The 15,940-nt window shown below is 50.7% G+C and overlaps 2 protein-coding genes across 3 annotated transcripts; both read left to right on the forward strand.

Annotated features, from left to right (window-relative positions):
• Positions 1-3,134: 3,134 nt before the first annotated feature.
• PITHD1 (PITH domain containing 1) lies at positions 3,135-9,295 on the forward strand. The gene is made up of 6 exons (XM_008148099.3): positions 3,135-3,451; positions 4,105-4,148; positions 4,509-4,586; positions 6,762-6,866; positions 7,648-7,756; positions 8,355-9,295. The coding sequence occupies exons 1-6, from the start codon at positions 3,254-3,256 to the stop codon at positions 8,454-8,456; spliced, it is 636 nt and encodes a 211-aa protein (XP_008146321.1). The 5' UTR covers positions 3,135-3,253; the 3' UTR covers positions 8,457-9,295.
• Positions 9,296-11,382: 2,087 nt separating this feature from the next.
• On the forward strand, positions 11,383-15,913 carry LYPLA2 (lysophospholipase 2). Of its 2 annotated transcripts, none has more exons than XM_054721135.1 (10): positions 11,383-11,428; positions 13,075-13,177; positions 13,432-13,463; positions 13,594-13,659; positions 14,138-14,185; positions 14,276-14,346; positions 14,482-14,555; positions 14,629-14,730; positions 14,820-14,993; positions 15,082-15,913. In XM_054721135.1, exons 2-10 carry the CDS (start codon positions 13,100-13,102, stop codon positions 15,130-15,132), a joined length of 696 nt encoding a protein of 231 aa, XP_054577110.1. In that variant the 5' UTR covers positions 11,383-11,428; positions 13,075-13,099; the 3' UTR covers positions 15,133-15,913. The 2 variants fall into 2 exon arrangements, with proteins under 2 accessions (XP_054577110.1, XP_008146320.1); XM_008148098.3 differs by lacking the exon at positions 11,383-11,428 and adding an exon at positions 11,539-11,674.
• The last annotated feature ends 27 nt before the right edge of the window (positions 15,914-15,940 follow it).

A 15,940-nucleotide genomic window follows, 5' to 3' on the forward strand; every position in this document is an offset into this window, starting at 1 on the left:
AGAATACTAGGTTACCAAGAGAAGATCTTAAAAGCTTCTAGAAAGAAACTGAGGGGAAACCCAGACAAAGAACCAGGAATCAAAATAACATCGTACTTATCAAAGCTAGAAGAAAACAGAGAAATCGCTCAAAATTCGTAGAGAATTGAATCCTCAGTCAAATTACCAAATAAATATGAAAAGAATGAAGGCATTTTTAGGTGTCACTTAACATGTAGGTAGAGTGGTAGCCACCACTAAGGTGGCCTCCAGTGATTCTACCTCCTGGTGTTCACACCCTTCTGTGGTTCCCTCACACCTTGAGTATGGCTGACCTGTGGGACCAATGGGATACTGCAGAATTGCCAGTATGTGACTTCTAAGACTCGGTCATAAAAGACCTTGTGGTGTCCCTTGCTCTGCTGAAAGCCAGCCACCATGTCCTGAGGATACTCGAGCAGTCCCAAGGAGAGGTTCATTTAGCAAGGGACTGAGGCCTCTTGCCAAGAGCCTGCCCCAACTTGCCAGCCATGTGGGTGCACCGTCCTGGAAGTGGATCCTCCAGCCCCAGTCAAACTCTCAGAAGACTTCAGGCTCATGAGCGAGCAGAGCCAGAACCACCCAACTAAGCCAGAAATTGTGAGACAGATGTTTTCAGCCATTAAATTTGGGAGTAATTTGTTACACAACAAAAGATAACTCAGGCACCGCCAACAGTGGTTGAGCGTCAACCTATGAACCAGGGCACATGCCCGGTTTGTGGGCTCGATCCCCAGTGTGGATGTGCAGGAGGCAGCCGATCAATGATTCTTTCTCCTCATTGATGTTTCTCTCTCTCCCTCTCCCTCTCCCTCCCTCTCTGAAAGTCAATTAATATATATATATAATTTTTTTTAAGAGAACTCAGGTATACTGGGGTGGGCAAAGTCACAGTGTTTTGCAGTTCTTCCACTCAAAAGGTGAAGTCTATCCACCCTTCAATTTGGATTTTGCCAATGAAACTTGTTTTGGCTGAAGGGACATTAGCAAAAATTATAGAAGCCGAGAGTTAAAAAGTGCTTGTGCAACTGGATCTCCCCTCTCTTGCTCCTGGAACTCTGATACTGCTGCCATAAGCTCAGGTAGCCCAGCCTGCTGGAGACATGTGGCCCATCACCTCAGGTGACAGCCAGTATCAACTGGATATGTGAGTGAGGCCATTCCAAACTACCTAGCCCACGCCACCTGGCTCAGAAAAGAACTTCCCAGGCAATCTACAGAATCATGAGAAATAAATGCTTGTTGTTTAAAGCTTTTAAGTTTTGGGGTGATTTGTTACACAGCATAAACTAATTGATACAACATATTTACTTCCTGGGAATCTTTTGTTTCAGGAAACTATAGGATGTGCTCAAAGCCTGGTTAGTTCCTCAATTTATCTGGTTTGGGGCAAGTTAATTCACCTGTTTCACCCTCTGTTTTCCTCATCTTCAAATTGGAGATAACAGTGGGTAACACCACCTATCAGAGTTCATGTGACAGATAATTGAGATGAACTGCATAATGTGCTCAGCACAACGCCTGGCCCATCATGCTCAATAAATCAGTCAAGGATGACAATGATGCAAATGACAAAGAAGCCAAAAGGGAGAAGTCCTCAGTAAGGCCTGGGTTAGTCCTGCAGGGGGACACAATATTTCCAAAGAAAGGCTACTGAGTGTATCATTCAATTCAACATTTACTGAGCTAACACATGCCAACCCCCTTGCCTGAAACTGTGATGTGACAGCAGGGATAATTCGTGACATTGAGCTATGTTGAACCAGAGCCAAGTTTGCCTATTTCACAAGGAATTGAACTAGGACATCAAAATATTTCTGAATGAAACGCGAACATTTGGATATTTTGGTTTGTATTTCACCAACCTCATCTTGTCTGTATGCTCCAGATCCAGAAGGGGAGAGCAGGGGAAATCCAGCATATCCCATCACTCTCTACATCCTGTGTTTTCTCACACACACACCCCGTTTCTCTATCTGCAAAATGGGGAAACTCGGTCCTGTTCGGCTCCCGAAGGGCTAGCAAAAGATGGGCACGGGAAAGCGCTTCAAGGGGGAAGAACACATTCTATCCTGAAACCAAAATCATTTCAACTCTAAACAGCGGCTTTCAATTATGTTGACTTCAGTCCACAACATGAAAAACATTTTAAGCTGCACGTGGGTGCACAAACCCAAAACGGAAACAAAGTTCCATGAACTGGGACTTAAAATGAGTGATACGTTCTGACTTTCTTATTATATTCTATTTTACTTTTGGAATACTGGTCATATACCTCTAAATGGACTTTAAACCCCTTTAAATGGGTCGCACCCAGCCCTTTGAAAAAACTGCTCTGAATTATCCCCCGGGGAGGGAACTTCAAGGTCTAGCTCCAGGCCAGGCCTTGCCCCGCACGGCACAGGGGGTAAAGCGAGACCCTGAAGCCAAGGCCACGCCGCTGGAAAGTGGCAGCGCTTGGATGTGAATGAAGACTTGGCTCAGCCATTGAATTCTTATCATGTGTCAGCCACCGGGCCGAGTTCTTTTCAGTGCGTGATGTCGTTTAATACTCACTGCGATCCTACGAAACAGACATTATCATTCCCACTTTACCGATGAGGAAAGCAAGTCTCGGGATGGGGAAAACGACTTGTTCAGAGCGTCACCCCGTCAGGAGCAGACTCGGGCCTTGTCTCCAGGTCCGGCCCTCCATCAAGCCCAGGCTCTCGCCCGCCGAGCCCACTGCGGAGAAAGTGGGGGTGAGATGGGTTTGTAACGTCTAAGCGCCCAAACGTGCACCTGTGAGGCGGCGATAACGTCGTCTCCCCGCTCGCCGGGGCCTTATCACTGCGCACGCTCCCCTCCGCCAGCTCCCGACACGTCGGCGGTAAAAGAAAAGCACCGGCTTGAGCCTAAGCGGAAGGAGGACTCGAAACCCAGCACCGCCATCTACTCGGAACGCCGGCTTCACGTCTCTGCCCTTCAGTTTCAAGTCGGTGAAACGGGGCTGGCAATAGCATTCGTCCCCAGGATTAAAAAAAAAAAAAAGGCAACAGGAATTCCCAGGCACCTGGAAGCGCGGGTCGAACGTCAATCCTCTCCGAGCCCGCCCCCTGCTCCCTGGACGCATGCGCCGCACAGGGGCGCCTTTTACGACGCGGCGGCCGCGGTGCGCTTGGCGGCCGGTGCGGAGGGAACGCGGGGCGAGCGGCGGCGACGGGGCTGAGAGGACGCGCGGGGCTGCGGCGTCGCCATGTCGCACGGCCACAGTCACGGCGGGGGCGGCTGCCGCTGCGCCGCGGAGCGCGAGGAACCGCCGGAGCAGCGCGGCCTGGCCTACGGCCTGTACCTGCGCATCGACCTGGAGCGGCTGCAGTGCCTCAACGAGAGCCGCGAGGGCAGCGGCCGCGGCGTCTTCAAGCCGTGGGAGGAGCGGAGCGACCGCTCCAAGGTGGGCCTTCCAGGGCCGGGGGCGGCGAGGCGGGGCCGCGGGCCGTCCGTCCGCTCTGTCAGCCTCCTTCCCGAAGTTAGAAATAACGACAGCCCGATTGCTGAGCGCTTTCCGTGCCCATCTTCTGCTAGCCCTTCGGGAGCCGAACAGGATCGAGTCTCCCCGTTTTGCAGATAGAGAAACGGAGGCCCAGAGAGGGAAAGGGGCGCAGCCAACGTTCGGTGGGTAGTGAGGGGAGGTGGCCATGAGGTTCCTCCCCTCCCCTCCCCCATTTGACCACTGGTTCCAGTGGCTGCCTGATTGTGTCACCTGGAGACCAGCCTAGGGCGATGAAGCTTGTGACCCATTCTAGAGCGTTTCCCATTGTGGGGTCACGGAGCCATTTGAAAGTCGTGGGCCGCATAGGCTCAGATCTTGGCGCACAATTTCGGGGGCTGGTCGGCCCTGGAAGTTCATTCAGGGGCTCCCCATTAAGAACCCTTTGATTGGATGGTCTGTGGCTATCAACTTTTTAATATTAAGTGCTGAAAAGCCAAAGGAGGTTAACCATTGTGCACTGCACTCTGGTTGTAGAACAGGGTCAGATAACCTGAAATTGTAGGCTCTCAGCAAATGTTTGTTGCTTTCTCCTCCCTCCTCCCCATCCCCTCCAGTTTGTTGAAAGTGATGCAGATGAAGAGCTTCTGTTTAATATTCCGTAAGTATCTCCTTGGTGCTTGCCTCAGGCTAAATACCCAGTTGCCTTATCAGGACTCATTCATTGGTTTTGTCAAGAACCATCTGTGTCTAGAAATGGGGTAAAGGACCGTGGTGGGTTTGAGGAGGAAAAGCGTCATAGATTTCTTGGTGCAGGCGAAAAAGATGTATTCGTTGAAAGATAACTGAAAAGTCAAGGTAAATTTCTTGGAGCTGCACAATGCCAGAGGCAGACAGGATCTTAGGGATGACCTAGTACAAGCTGACACTTGAACTGAAGCCCAGAAAGGGGAAGGGTCTTGCCTGGCGTCAGCCGAGATTCAAACCCAGGTTGACAACCTTCTCTTTTGCGTTCTGGCAGATTTACAGGCAACGTCAAGCTCAAAGGCATCATTATAATGGGAGAGGATGATGACTCACACCCCTCTGAGATGAGACTGTAAGTGTTAAGGGCTTATGCCCCCAAGAAGCTGCTAGCTCTCTCTTTTCTCTGGTATTAACTTTATTCCAGAATAATATAATTCTTTCTTTTTACTGGCTGAAATATCCCCTCCCCCCCTTGAAATAATGTTAGTCTTGTTCTGCATCAGAATATACTTATCTCTTCCTGAATTAACGACTTTCTTAGTTAAGCATCTTTAAGACCAACAGCTTGTCTCTTTTTCAAAGTGCTTCCGTGGCACCACTTATTCAGAGAGATCCTATTAAACGCCAATTGTTGATGACTTAGCAGTTTTCTTAATGATCCAGCTGCAGATCTCAAATGATTCTACTCTTTCGGTTAGCTTCAGAATTTCCCCTTGCTTTTTCATACAGTTATATATAATCTTTCCGTGTGTTTCGCTGACATGGAATTACTCCATTTGAGTTTGTGTGGCCTTTAGTTAGTAAAATTATATATACCTCTTGGAACACTGGATCTGTTGCCACCAGAGCTGGCAATTCCCCCCTCCCCCGTTTTTGTTTTGTGTTTTTGTGTGTGTTCCCCCCCCCCTTTTCTTTAAATATGTTTTTATTGATTTTTAGAGAGAGAGAGAGAGAGAGAGAAACGTCAGTGTGAGAACATAACATCGAGATAGGCCACACACATCCCAACAGGGGATTGAACCCTGACAGGGAATCAAACCCTGACTGGGAATCCAACTGGCTTCCTTTCAGTTCACAGGACAACACTCAACCAACTGAGCTACATCGGCCAGGGCTAGTACTCCCTTTTTAACAACTTGCCTAAAAGAAGAGAAAATTGCTTTTGGAGTATTGAAGAAACAAATATTAGAAGAATTTTACAAAAAATTGCTTCTGGCCCAGCAGGTGTGGGTCAGTGGTTGAGCATTGACCCATGAACCACGGGTCAGGGCACTTGCCTGGGTTGCCTGCTCGATCCCCAGTAGGGGGCAGCAGGAGGCAGCCTGTCGATGTTTCTCTCTCGATATTTATATCTCTGTCTTCCTTCCTCTAAAAAATCACTAAAAACATTTTTTTAAAGAGAAATATGTTTTTTAAATAAAATTGCCAAAACCGGTTTGGCTCAGTGGATAGAGCGGCGGCCTGCGGACTGAAAGGTCCCAGGTTCGATTCCGATCAAGGGCATGTACCTTGGTTGCGGGCACATCCCCGGTAGGGGGTGTGCAGGAGGCAGCTGGTCGATGTTTCTCTCTCATCGATGTTTCTATCTTTCTATCCCTCTCCCTTCCTCTCTGTAAAAAAATCAATAAAATATATATTTTTTAAAAAATAAATAAAATTGATCAATATAAAACATATTTAAGAAATTAACACTATTTTTTAATGTTAGGAACATGAATTTGAAAGAAACTTCACATATTTAATCATTTTAGGAAAACAGTATGTTTGAGTTAATGCTTATGGATTGGATTGAGAAGACTAGACATTCATGTACTGTGATTAGGAATGGGCTCTGGAATAAACTGCTTGGGTTCAAATTCTGTTTGTACCACTTGCTAGCTGCATGACTTTGGTACTTGTCTTCTCTAAACTTCAATTTTCTCATATGTTAAATGGCAGTAGTAATAGTATAAATCTCATAAGATTGTGGAGAGAATTAAATGGTATAAAACATATAGAGCTTAGAATGAGTCATTCATCAGTTGTGTGCCTCATGCACCCTGACCAGGAATCGAGCCTGCAACCTAGGTGTGTGCCAGGTTGGTGTGTGGGACAACGCTCCAATCAACTGAGTCCTGTAGTGGAATTTGGACACAAAAAATGCTTGAGCAGTGGGTTGCCTGATCTTATCTCTTAACTGTTCAATATGTTTCTGCCAAAGTATTTCCCCTCATGAGTAAGCTGTTTTATTGAAACATCCTCGGCATGGCCTGAATGCGCTGAGTCGCTTATTTTCTCCATGCTTTTGCTGCATGTGACCTAGTTTGAGCTATCTCTTTGTGTATGCTTCTCATGTGATCCTAACCCACTCAGAGATGCCATTGGTGTATGTTGCAATTTTCAGCTCTTGTCGGATTAAGGTATTGGTGAAAAAAAATGCCATTTCCAAAATTTGATCTCTTTGGTAGAACCGAAGGCAGTTGTCAGTAGTAAGTTTTGAAAAACTTAAAAATATGGTGATGCACATTTCTTTATTTTCCTTTCTCAGGTATAAGAACATTCCACAGATGTCCTTTGATGACACGGACAGGGAGCCAGATCAGACCTTTAGTTTGAACCGGGATCTTACAGGAGAATTAGAATATGCTACAAAGTAAGCACTGGGCCCATCTTCCATTCTCTGTGGCTTCTTTTCTTTTTGAATTTTAAGCTTTATTTATTTTTTAAATTGAACTTGTTAAAGCGACATTGGTTAATAAAATTATATAGGTTTCAGGTGTTCTGTGGCTTCTGCGGACCAGCAGGCGCTCCCTCATTTACAATGAGCATATGTGCATTAGTGCTTGCTGGGCTTGCAATTTAGTTTTGGCCCATCTCCTGCTCGCTTAGCATCAGAAACAGGTTAAAACAGTGGAGGAGATTTGATCCTTGGCTTGGTCAATTTTTGGCAGAGATTCGATGCAAGCCACAGATTTGTTAACTTGTAAGCAATTGGCAGATCTGAATGAGCTCCTAGGATGGCCTTAGGAAAGATGCTTTCAGAATTCCTCTGCACAGTTGGCTTATAACAGGTCAAGTTACATGTGACCACCTTATTTCTTATTTCCTAAGGGGAGGTCAACGCTGAACTCGCGTTATCATCTCTGCTTGGTCATACAGCATTTCTTAATCCTCCCTTTGAGGACAGGGCCAGTGTTGGCTCACTTTTCTATCCCTATTGCCTTAGACAGGATCTGGCAAATGCGAGGTAAATGTTCACGGAATTAATTGCTTGTCCAAAGGAGAAGAATGAGACATAAGACCCCAAGAATGTTCTGTGACATTTGCCTAGGTTTTACCACAAGTTAGAGCTGGGATTGTTGCTTTTAACATTGTAGTGAGATGCTAATTGAACTCTAATCTATGTCTTCTCTCCCCACTCCTTCATCCTCTAGAATATCTCGTTTTTCAAGTGTCTATCATCTCTCAATTCATATTTCAAAAAACTTTGGGGCAGATACCACAAAGGTCTTGTATATTGGCCTGAGAGGAGAATGGACTGAGGTAAGATGGGACAGGAAACGTTGCCCTCTCCATTATGTGTACATACGTATATATATCTTCATGATGTGGTAGTGAGAGCTTTAAGAAAAGGAAAAAGAGCAACTTGAGACATTGATTGCTCTCAGTCTGTTTATAATTTTTCTTGGTTTCATCACTTAAACTGCCTTTGTCATTTGAGAGGCTATATAGATAGGTATTTTTAAGAGGGTTGAAATAAAACAGTTGATATCAATTCAGTTTTTCAGTTTAAAATTGTTTCAGTATTATTTTTGTTCAACATTTTTAGTATATTATGTGCTGAACCAAGCATTCATTCAACATTTCTGAGAGTCTTTCTTATTCCAGGCAGCAGAGATAAGATGATAAAAAAGAGAGAGAAGGTCCTTTTCTCAGGGTGCCTCCAATATAGTGGGGGAATGAATCTTCTTAGTTATGGGGTGAATTATTGATAATGATCTTTGCAACCTTCTCAAGATAAAAGGTATCAGAACGGGGAAGAGATTAGATGATGACTTCTAGAAATGGACCTGAATAAGGACTACTGAACTGTGTCATCTGGAAAGTAGCCAGCTGACCTAGCATCTCAATTTTCTTGCAGTTTCGCCGACATGAGGTAACCATCTGCAATTATGAAGCATCGGCCAACCCAGCAGACCACAAGGTCCATCAGGTTACCCCACAGACACACTTCATTTCCTAGGGGCTGGCCAAGGCTCCCCAGAGGCTCTGTGTCAGTGAAGATGTGTGACAGCCTATTGGGAAGGACAAAGAGATGGGGCTCCAGAGAGAGTTGACTGCCACAGACTCTGCCAAGCTTTGTCTTTGGGGCTTACTGCAGAAACCTGGCCCATGGAAGACACCACACCACCGGGAGGGTTGTGTGGGTGCCCGGGGACAATCATGGTTCTCTAGGGCCCTGTAGGAATTGGGTCTTGGTTTGGTCAGTATCTGGCAGTCATGGATAATGCCTGCCTTTCCAGTCAGTGTGGCCATGGGATTTCAAGTGTCTTACTTTGTGGCAGGATTTTTGTGTGACTTTTTTTTTTTTTTTTTATGGCAACTATTCCTGGGTTGCAGTAAACTTTCTGAAGCCTCAGCATTGTGTTCGTATTAGCCATCAGGAAGGTCTCCAACTAGAAATACTTGTCCCTGCTTGCTCCTTCTCCCTGTCATCATTTAGCATTCTTGTCAAGTTGCTCAGCTTGGAGTTGTCTGTCATGCACTAGTGTGCCATGGTTATAGCTGGAAGAGCAGGACTCTCCTGATGATGCTTAATTAATAGCTTGAGGAGAAGGTCTTCTTTCCTACTGCCTAGGTAAGCAGTCTGGGGAGAGCATGGGCATCTCGTTTCTATGTTTGTGGGTATCTGGCCCAGGTAAGATGGGGCCTTAGGTAAGATTCCCCTCGGGACATCCTCACTGTTTATTAGCTTCTAGCTAGTGTTGTAAGGCAAGTGCCAGAATTTGGAGATCTCAGTTCTTGTCATGGCTTTTTATTCACTGTGACTAATAAGCTTCCTAATAAATCCTTGCCAAACTTCTTGCTTGTGTATTCTTTTGAGTTCTTGGTAATACTGATGAAACTTTTACTCTACTGGGAACTGTATATAACTTTGAAGTTTGTTGTTTTGGACCAAGTAGATAAAAATGCTACAGTTATATCAAGACTAGATCAGTTTTTCCAGGAAAGGTTGAGCTTAATTTTGTACAGTAGACTAAAAACACTCCTGTACCCACCGACCCACTCAATATTTTGTAAAGAGGAAGATGAGGTTAACCTTTATTCCATTTCTCATGAAAGAAAACTGTATAAATGAGGGAGACCAGCTTCTGGAGTTCAGAAGAAATGAGGGCGAGGAAAGTAAGTGAGCAGCACCTACAGTCCCAAGGTGGACCCAAGACTTTGGACTTAAAATTTGAAACTCAGGAGAGAATTGAAGTTATCTACAAAGAGGATTTCGAATGGTCAGTATTCTCTCACTTGCAGAAAATAGAAACAATTGCTCATGGGAATTAGTATTGAATCTGATCCATTCCTCTAGGGCAGGGTTAGAGAATCTTTTTTTCTGCCAAGGGCTATTTGGATATTGCAATCATTCATGGGCCATACAAAGTTATCAACTTAAAAATTAGCCTGCTATATTTGGTCAAACAATTAACTCGCTCTAATGCCTTGGCAGGGCCAGATTAAATGATTTCTCAGGCCTTACACAGCCCGCATGCCAGACATTCCCCACCCCTGCTCTAGGGCTTTGGCCCACACTATGAGGATATACCCACTGTTTACCCAGGCCATCGAATGTAAAGCCTGCCACCACTAAACTCTGTCGAGCCTCAACATTTCTAAAATACCGCCTGAAACCAACCAGAAGAAAATGCAGTTATTGATGAACTAAGGGTCCTACTCCTCAGTTGTATCATTTTGGAGATAAAGGACTGCTTTAATTTGGAGTATGGAGAAACAACATGAGAAGTCTTGGGACAGGATAGCCCTTCATTAATCCACTAATTAAAGCACAATCACAGGCAGCCTCTGGGACTTGGCCTCTGAATTTGAGATTTCACTCTGAAGAATTTGCTCAAAGTGCCACAGTGTCTCAGGAGATTAGGAGTGCGGAAGGAATTGTTCATAACATCCAGTAGGGATTCTGTCGAGGGTGGGAGTAGCTGTGTAGTCTTCATCCGCTCATCCCCTTTCTGGTCCTGGGTCTTTGGCTTGCTGTGGTCCTCTGGACCTGAAGCTTTCCTGCTCTGGGGAATCCTGGTATTTTAGGTTGTCTCTGTGACCTGTTGAGCACTTAGACCAAACTGCCTCTTACCCTGGGAGAAAATGCTTGGTTGAGCTTCCAAGTTTACTCTTTTGTTTTTTTCAGTTCCAAGAAAAAATAGTGTAGGTTTTGCTGAAAGAAGGAGTCCTGAGCTGCCGAGGGATGAGCACTACTCATTGTTTACAGGTGGCCACAAGTTCTCTCAGGGACATCCTTCAACTCAGTCTGCATCCCCTTCCAGCTTTTCCGTGGACCCTGATCCCCATTTCCACTTCACCAGTGCGGCAAGGAGCAAAGGGTGACTCATTGGTACCCAAAGGAAGCCCTTGTTGTCCTTAATAAGAGCTCGGTGATGGTGGTATTTGTGCCCTCTGCACGGCATGGCTTGCCCTGGGCAGAGCTAAGACAGCACTGCGCAGGCCCGTCCAGCTGTCCTGCTATGACCTGTGTCATTTTCCCAGGGTCGTTTTTAGAGTCATTAGGCCTCACACTGGTTTTATGATGTATTAAGCATTTCTCATTTGAGCCTGCCAGCAAAGCTGTGAAGTAGGCAGGGTGGTTATTATCACCATTTTACAGTCCAGAAAGCAGTGCAGAGTGTAATCCTGAGATTGCTGTTTACTTCCGCTCCCTGGGCCTCAGTTTCCTCATTTTAAAAATAAGACTGGAGGACTAGAAGGTCTCTCAGGATATTTAAGGATTCCACCCACGATCCTGGGCTAGGGCAGGAAAGCTTGTGGTGGACAGCCAAGACCATCCTGAGGGGTGGACCTGGGCGCGGCGCAGGGCGGCGGGGAAACTTCCTGCCCTGGTGCGGAACGCCTCCTTCCGGACAGCTTTCCTCCGGGGGGCGCCTGGTGGCGGCAGCAAAGGGGCGCCTCGGATACGCAGTCTGAATTCTTCAGGTGACTGCGGGCTGAGTGGCGGGGAGGGGCCCCAGGTATCAGCAGGGCAGCTCCCGTCTGGTGAAGGCCCGCCGCCCACTTCCGGGTTCCGTACCCCTGGCCAGGCTACTTCCGGTACCGCGATGGCCGGGTTCCCGGGACGCCAACGGAAGTTCCGGCGGGGGCGGTGGAGGGGGAAGAGTGTGTGTCTGTGCCGGAGAAAGAGGAGAACCGCCCGAGAGGTCTCCTAACCCCCAGGGAGTGAAGGTACCCAGTCCCGGACCAGCGGGCGGAGGAAGGGCGCTGCGGGGGGGTGGGGGGGGCGGGGGGAGTCGGGCCACACGGGGGTCCCGGTGAGTGGGGAGGAGGCGCCGCGGTTGTGAGATGGGGGTGGGGAGTAAGGTGCGGAGAGGCGCTGGCCAGGCTTGGGCACTTTGGGGATCCAGAGGGGTGAGAAGTGGGATCCGCGCGTGATGAGAGGGACTTAAGGTCGGAAGTGGAAGATCCCATTGTGAGGCGGGGGCTCCCCGCGGTCAAAGGTAAAGCGACCCTTTGTGGGCAGGAGCGGGTCCTGGGTCAGGGTAGAAAATGTCCCTGGAGGCCGGGGGCGACCCTCGTTCAGAACGGAAGTTCTCATTGTGGGGAGTGGGAAACCCTGCGTCGGGGTGGAAGTTTTTAGGGGAGGGAGGGAGACCCCAGGCCGGGGGTGGGGCACCATTCTGAGACCGGAGGACTCTGGGGTGAGAGGTGGAAGGAACCCCAGTTCAGGGTGAAAGGTGTGTTCCCTAGGGTGACGAGGTGAGGGACCCCACTGTGCAGAGGGCACTGAGTGGAGGGAGAGCTGGGCACCGCAGGGAAGGGCAGGCACTTGGGGGCAGGTAGCAGAAGCTTCTGGGGAGTTGGGAGGATGCTCAGGGTGAAGAGGAGCCAGCCTGACATTCTTTTGTGTGTCTGGGAGTCTCAGAGCGCGGTCAAGCTGGGGGACCCTTCTGGAGTCGGTGGGCAGCAGCGGCAGGTTGCCCCATTCAGGGGAGTGTGGGGCACCAGTTAGCGATGGGTGGTGGGCTGGAGTCTGTGTGCCTTGGGGGACATGGGCAGCCCCCAGGAGTTCTGGAAATGGCCAAGCCAGAAACTGCTGTGAAGGCTGGGTGGGGGCTGGATGGGAGGGAGGTTGGAGAGAATATGGGGGGTCCTGGGGCGTAGGGGCTGGAAGTTTATTTCCCTGGCATTTCCCTCCCTTCGTTTCCCAGTAGGGCTAGGAGTTGGGGAGGAAGGGACTCAGGGGCGCTAGAGGAGGGGACCATTGGAGAGCACTGAGAAGGCAGCTACGGGCTGAGGGCTGTTAGTGGGGGAAGGCTGCAGGGGAAATCCCTCCTCCCACAGCCCCCAAGCTCAGCCTTTGCCCATCTCTAGCAAGCTCAGGCTGTGTGGTGGCCAAAACCAGGGCACTAGAGGGGGCAACTCTGCTTCTCATCCCTAGAATGGAGGCAAACGTCCTACCTGCTCTACCCCAGGACTTCCCCGCCTTTCTGTGCGCTCAGGACAGAACCTTGGGTGCTGTGTGGGGCCGATGGCCTGAGTGGGCCCTGGGTTTGAGGCTCTGCCCTGTGTCAGGAGTCTGTCCGCTGCCGGAGCTTGCTCTTGACCGCTCCCCTGAATTTGCACAGGCCCCAGCCTGGAGCCCTGCAGTGTATGTGTGGTAACACCATGTCTGTGCCCCTGCTCACCGATGCTGCCACTGTGTCTGGAGCTGAGCGGGAAACGGCTGCGGTAAGGGTCCTCGCGCACCCACAGCAGCTCCCGGGCCAGCTGGGGAACTGGCTGGAGGGGGCGTGGGAAAATGGAGGTGGCAGTGATGAGAAGGGAGAAGCTTGGAGGTCGGGGGCTGGATAATAACCTGTTTGGCTGCTACCTTGGTTCCCCCAAGGGGGAGGGGGAGGAGTGGCCAGAAGTTGGACAGTAAGGAATGATAGCAAGATGATGACTACCCTCTGCCCATCTGTCCACTTCTGATCCTTTTCCAGGTTATCTTTTTACATGGACTTGGAGACACAGGGTGAGTGAGCTGGGGAGTGGGTGTGCCCAGGGGAGGTGGGGACGGTCCAGTTGGCAGGGCCAGAGCGGCCTGTGCCTCCCTCCCTTTCTCCGTCTCCACATCGGGGCCTTGTCTCCCCTCCCTCCCACAGGCACAGTTGGGCTGACGCCCTCTCCACCATCCGGCTCCCTCACGTCAAGTACATCTGTCCCCATGCGTGAGTGTCACCCTAGCAAGGGAGGGGCTGAGGGAGGAATCAGCTAGGAGGGCGATCCTGTGGTCCTGGGTCTGTTCTCTCCTGCCCGCGGCATCCTGGGGCCTGGGCAGGAAGTGCCATTTTCAGCCTTTACTCCTGTGGAGCCCCAGGAACGGAGTCCAGCCCCAGCCCTCAGCCCAAGGCCTCCTAGACCCGAGCTCTCCTAGAACCAGGACCCCCTGCTCCCCTTCCCCAAGTACTCACCCGCTGAGCTGGAGCCCCGGCAAGCTGAGCGCTGGGCTCTGCTTCTCCATCTCTACTGCTGATGCTTAACCACAGCTTCCAGCCCCACGTGGTGGCAGGTTGCCTGGCAACACCTTAAACACAGGCCCTGCCTGCTGGGAGGGGCCCCCAGGGGCTGCTCTGCCCTCTCCTGGGATCACGGCGATGGCTCTCTCATCCCTCTGGGGCATGACGGTCCTTCTTGTGTTCTCCCCAGGCCTCGGATCCCCGTGACACTCAACATGAAGATGGTGATGCCCTCCTGGTGAGTGTGGAGACGGGCAGCGGGAGCTGCGGGAGTTGTAGGGGGCTGGCTGGGGTCTTCCTGTAGCTGCCAATGCCTCTGCTTTCCCAGGTTTGACCTGATGGGGCTGAGTCCAGATGCCCCCGAGGACGAGGCTGGCATCAAGAAGGCAGCAGAGAACAGTAAGGCCCCGCCCCTCAGCATGCTCGCTCTCCCCCACCCCACCTCCAGGAAAGCGCTGGGCAGTGCCTCTGTCTGGTTCTTTCCTGGGGGCCCCTCCAGCAGCTTTCCTCACCCAGTCATGCCCCCTCCCCCAGTAAAGGCCTTGATTGAGCACGAGATGAAGAATGGGATCCCTGCCAATCGGATCGTCCTGGGAGGCTTTTCACAGGTGAGGGGAGAGGGGGTGGTGGGTAGTGGGTAGGTGAGTTGTGCCCTCATGACTTACTCTCTCCTTCCTTCAGGGTGGGGCCCTGTCCCTCTACACGGCCCTCACCTGCCCGCACCCTCTGGCTGGCATTGTGGCGCTGAGCTGTTGGCTGCCTCTGCACCGGGCCTTCCCCCAGGTGAGTGTCTCCATGCCCCCGTCCTGCCCTTTGCGGCTCCTGGGGGCATGGGAATTGTGCTGAAGCACTGAGTCCTGTCTGGCCCACAGGCAGCCAATGGCAATGCCAAGGACCTGGCCATCCTTCAGTGCCATGGGGAGCTGGACCCCATGGTTCCCGTACGGTTTGGGGCCCTGACAGCTGAGAAGCTCCGGACCGTTGTCACACCTGCCAGGGTCCAGTTCAAGACTTACCCAGGTGTCATGCACGGCTCCTGTCCTCAGGTCAGTGGTAAAGGGCCGCTTCCTGCTCCTACCCCTCTCCTTCCTCCCTCCCTCCACCCGGAGCCTCTGACAGTGCCCCTCCCCCCAGGAGATGGCGGCTGTGAAGGAGTTTCTGGAGAAGCTGTTGCCTCCTGTCTAACCAGAGTGGCTGGCCCCCAGCTCACAGGGGACCCAGCACGTGTGGCACCATCTTGGATCTGAGCCGGTCGAGCCCCGGTCCCCACCCTCCCTGACCCATCCTCTTCCCACGGGCCTCTGAGGCAGGCGGGCCCAGGCTAGCCAGGCCTCCTTCCTGGCTTTAGCCACCTGGCTTCTGCAGCAGGGGCTGGGCTGCTTTCTCCCCTTTTCCCGGAGGTGGGCCCCCTGGCAGCAGTATTGGAGGGGCTGTAGGCAGCGGGAGAAGGGGCCCAGCCGCTGACCCACTCACTCAGGACCTCACTCACTAGCCCCGCTTTGGGCCCCCTCCTGTGACCTCAGGGTTTGGCCCAAGGGGCCCTCCCAGGCCCCATCTACCCCTCCCAACTGATTTGCCCAGATAATCGTGCGTCTCTCCTGCCTCCACTCCAGCTGCTTCTCAATCATGAATGTGTCCATGGCCCCAAGCCCCTTGCTGCTGTGGGCTACTGGCCCGGGCAGGAATGTTGGCGAGGGGCAGAGTCCTTGGAGGGGGCCTTTCTTCAGCCCTTTCTGGTTTGGGGGCTGGGCCCTGCCTCCCCATTACCTTCCTCCCCCACAGGCCTGGAGCCTGCAGGGCTGGACTGAGGCTCACGGTCTCCCCCAGCTGTGTCACCCCATGTTGTCCCCACTCTAGGGCCAGGGGAGGTAGGGAGAAGTTGTGTCTCGTCTTCTGTCTCCATGTGGTTTCAGGTGTTTTTCTTGTTGTGTCCTGGATTCCGATAAAATTAAAGAAATTGCTTCAACTCTCAGGCCTGTCTGATTCTGTTCAA

This window comes from Eptesicus fuscus, chromosome 9 (genome assembly GCF_027574615.1).
Source record: "Eptesicus fuscus isolate TK198812 chromosome 9, DD_ASM_mEF_20220401, whole genome shotgun sequence".
NCBI lineage: Eukaryota > Metazoa > Chordata > Mammalia > Chiroptera > Vespertilionidae > Eptesicus > Eptesicus fuscus.

What these genes read in the sequence shown, in the direction of transcription:
- LYPLA2 (XM_054721135.1), top strand. Translation starts at nt 13,100, where the DNA reads ATGTGTGGTAACACCATGTCTGTGCCCCTGCTCACCGATGCTGCCACT. An exon ending in AAGTACATCTGTCCCCATGC is followed by an intron (nt 13,660 to 14,137) that starts GTGAGTGTCACC and finishes TGTTCTCCCCAG; the next exon opens with GCCTCGGATCCCCGTGACAC. An exon ending in CAAGAAGGCAGCAGAGAACA is followed by an intron (nt 14,347 to 14,481) that starts GTAAGGCCCCGC and finishes CCCCTCCCCCAG; the next exon opens with TAAAGGCCTTGATTGAGCAC.
- PITHD1 (XM_008148099.3), top strand. Translation starts at nt 3,254, where the DNA reads ATGTCGCACGGCCACAGTCACGGCGGGGGCGGCTGCCGCTGCGCCGCG. An exon ending in AGCGGAGCGACCGCTCCAAG is followed by an intron (nt 3,452 to 4,104) that starts GTGGGCCTTCCA and finishes CATCCCCTCCAG; the next exon opens with TTTGTTGAAAGTGATGCAGA. An exon ending in TGAGAGGAGAATGGACTGAG is followed by an intron (nt 7,757 to 8,354) that starts GTAAGATGGGAC and finishes ATTTTCTTGCAG; the next exon opens with TTTCGCCGACATGAGGTAAC.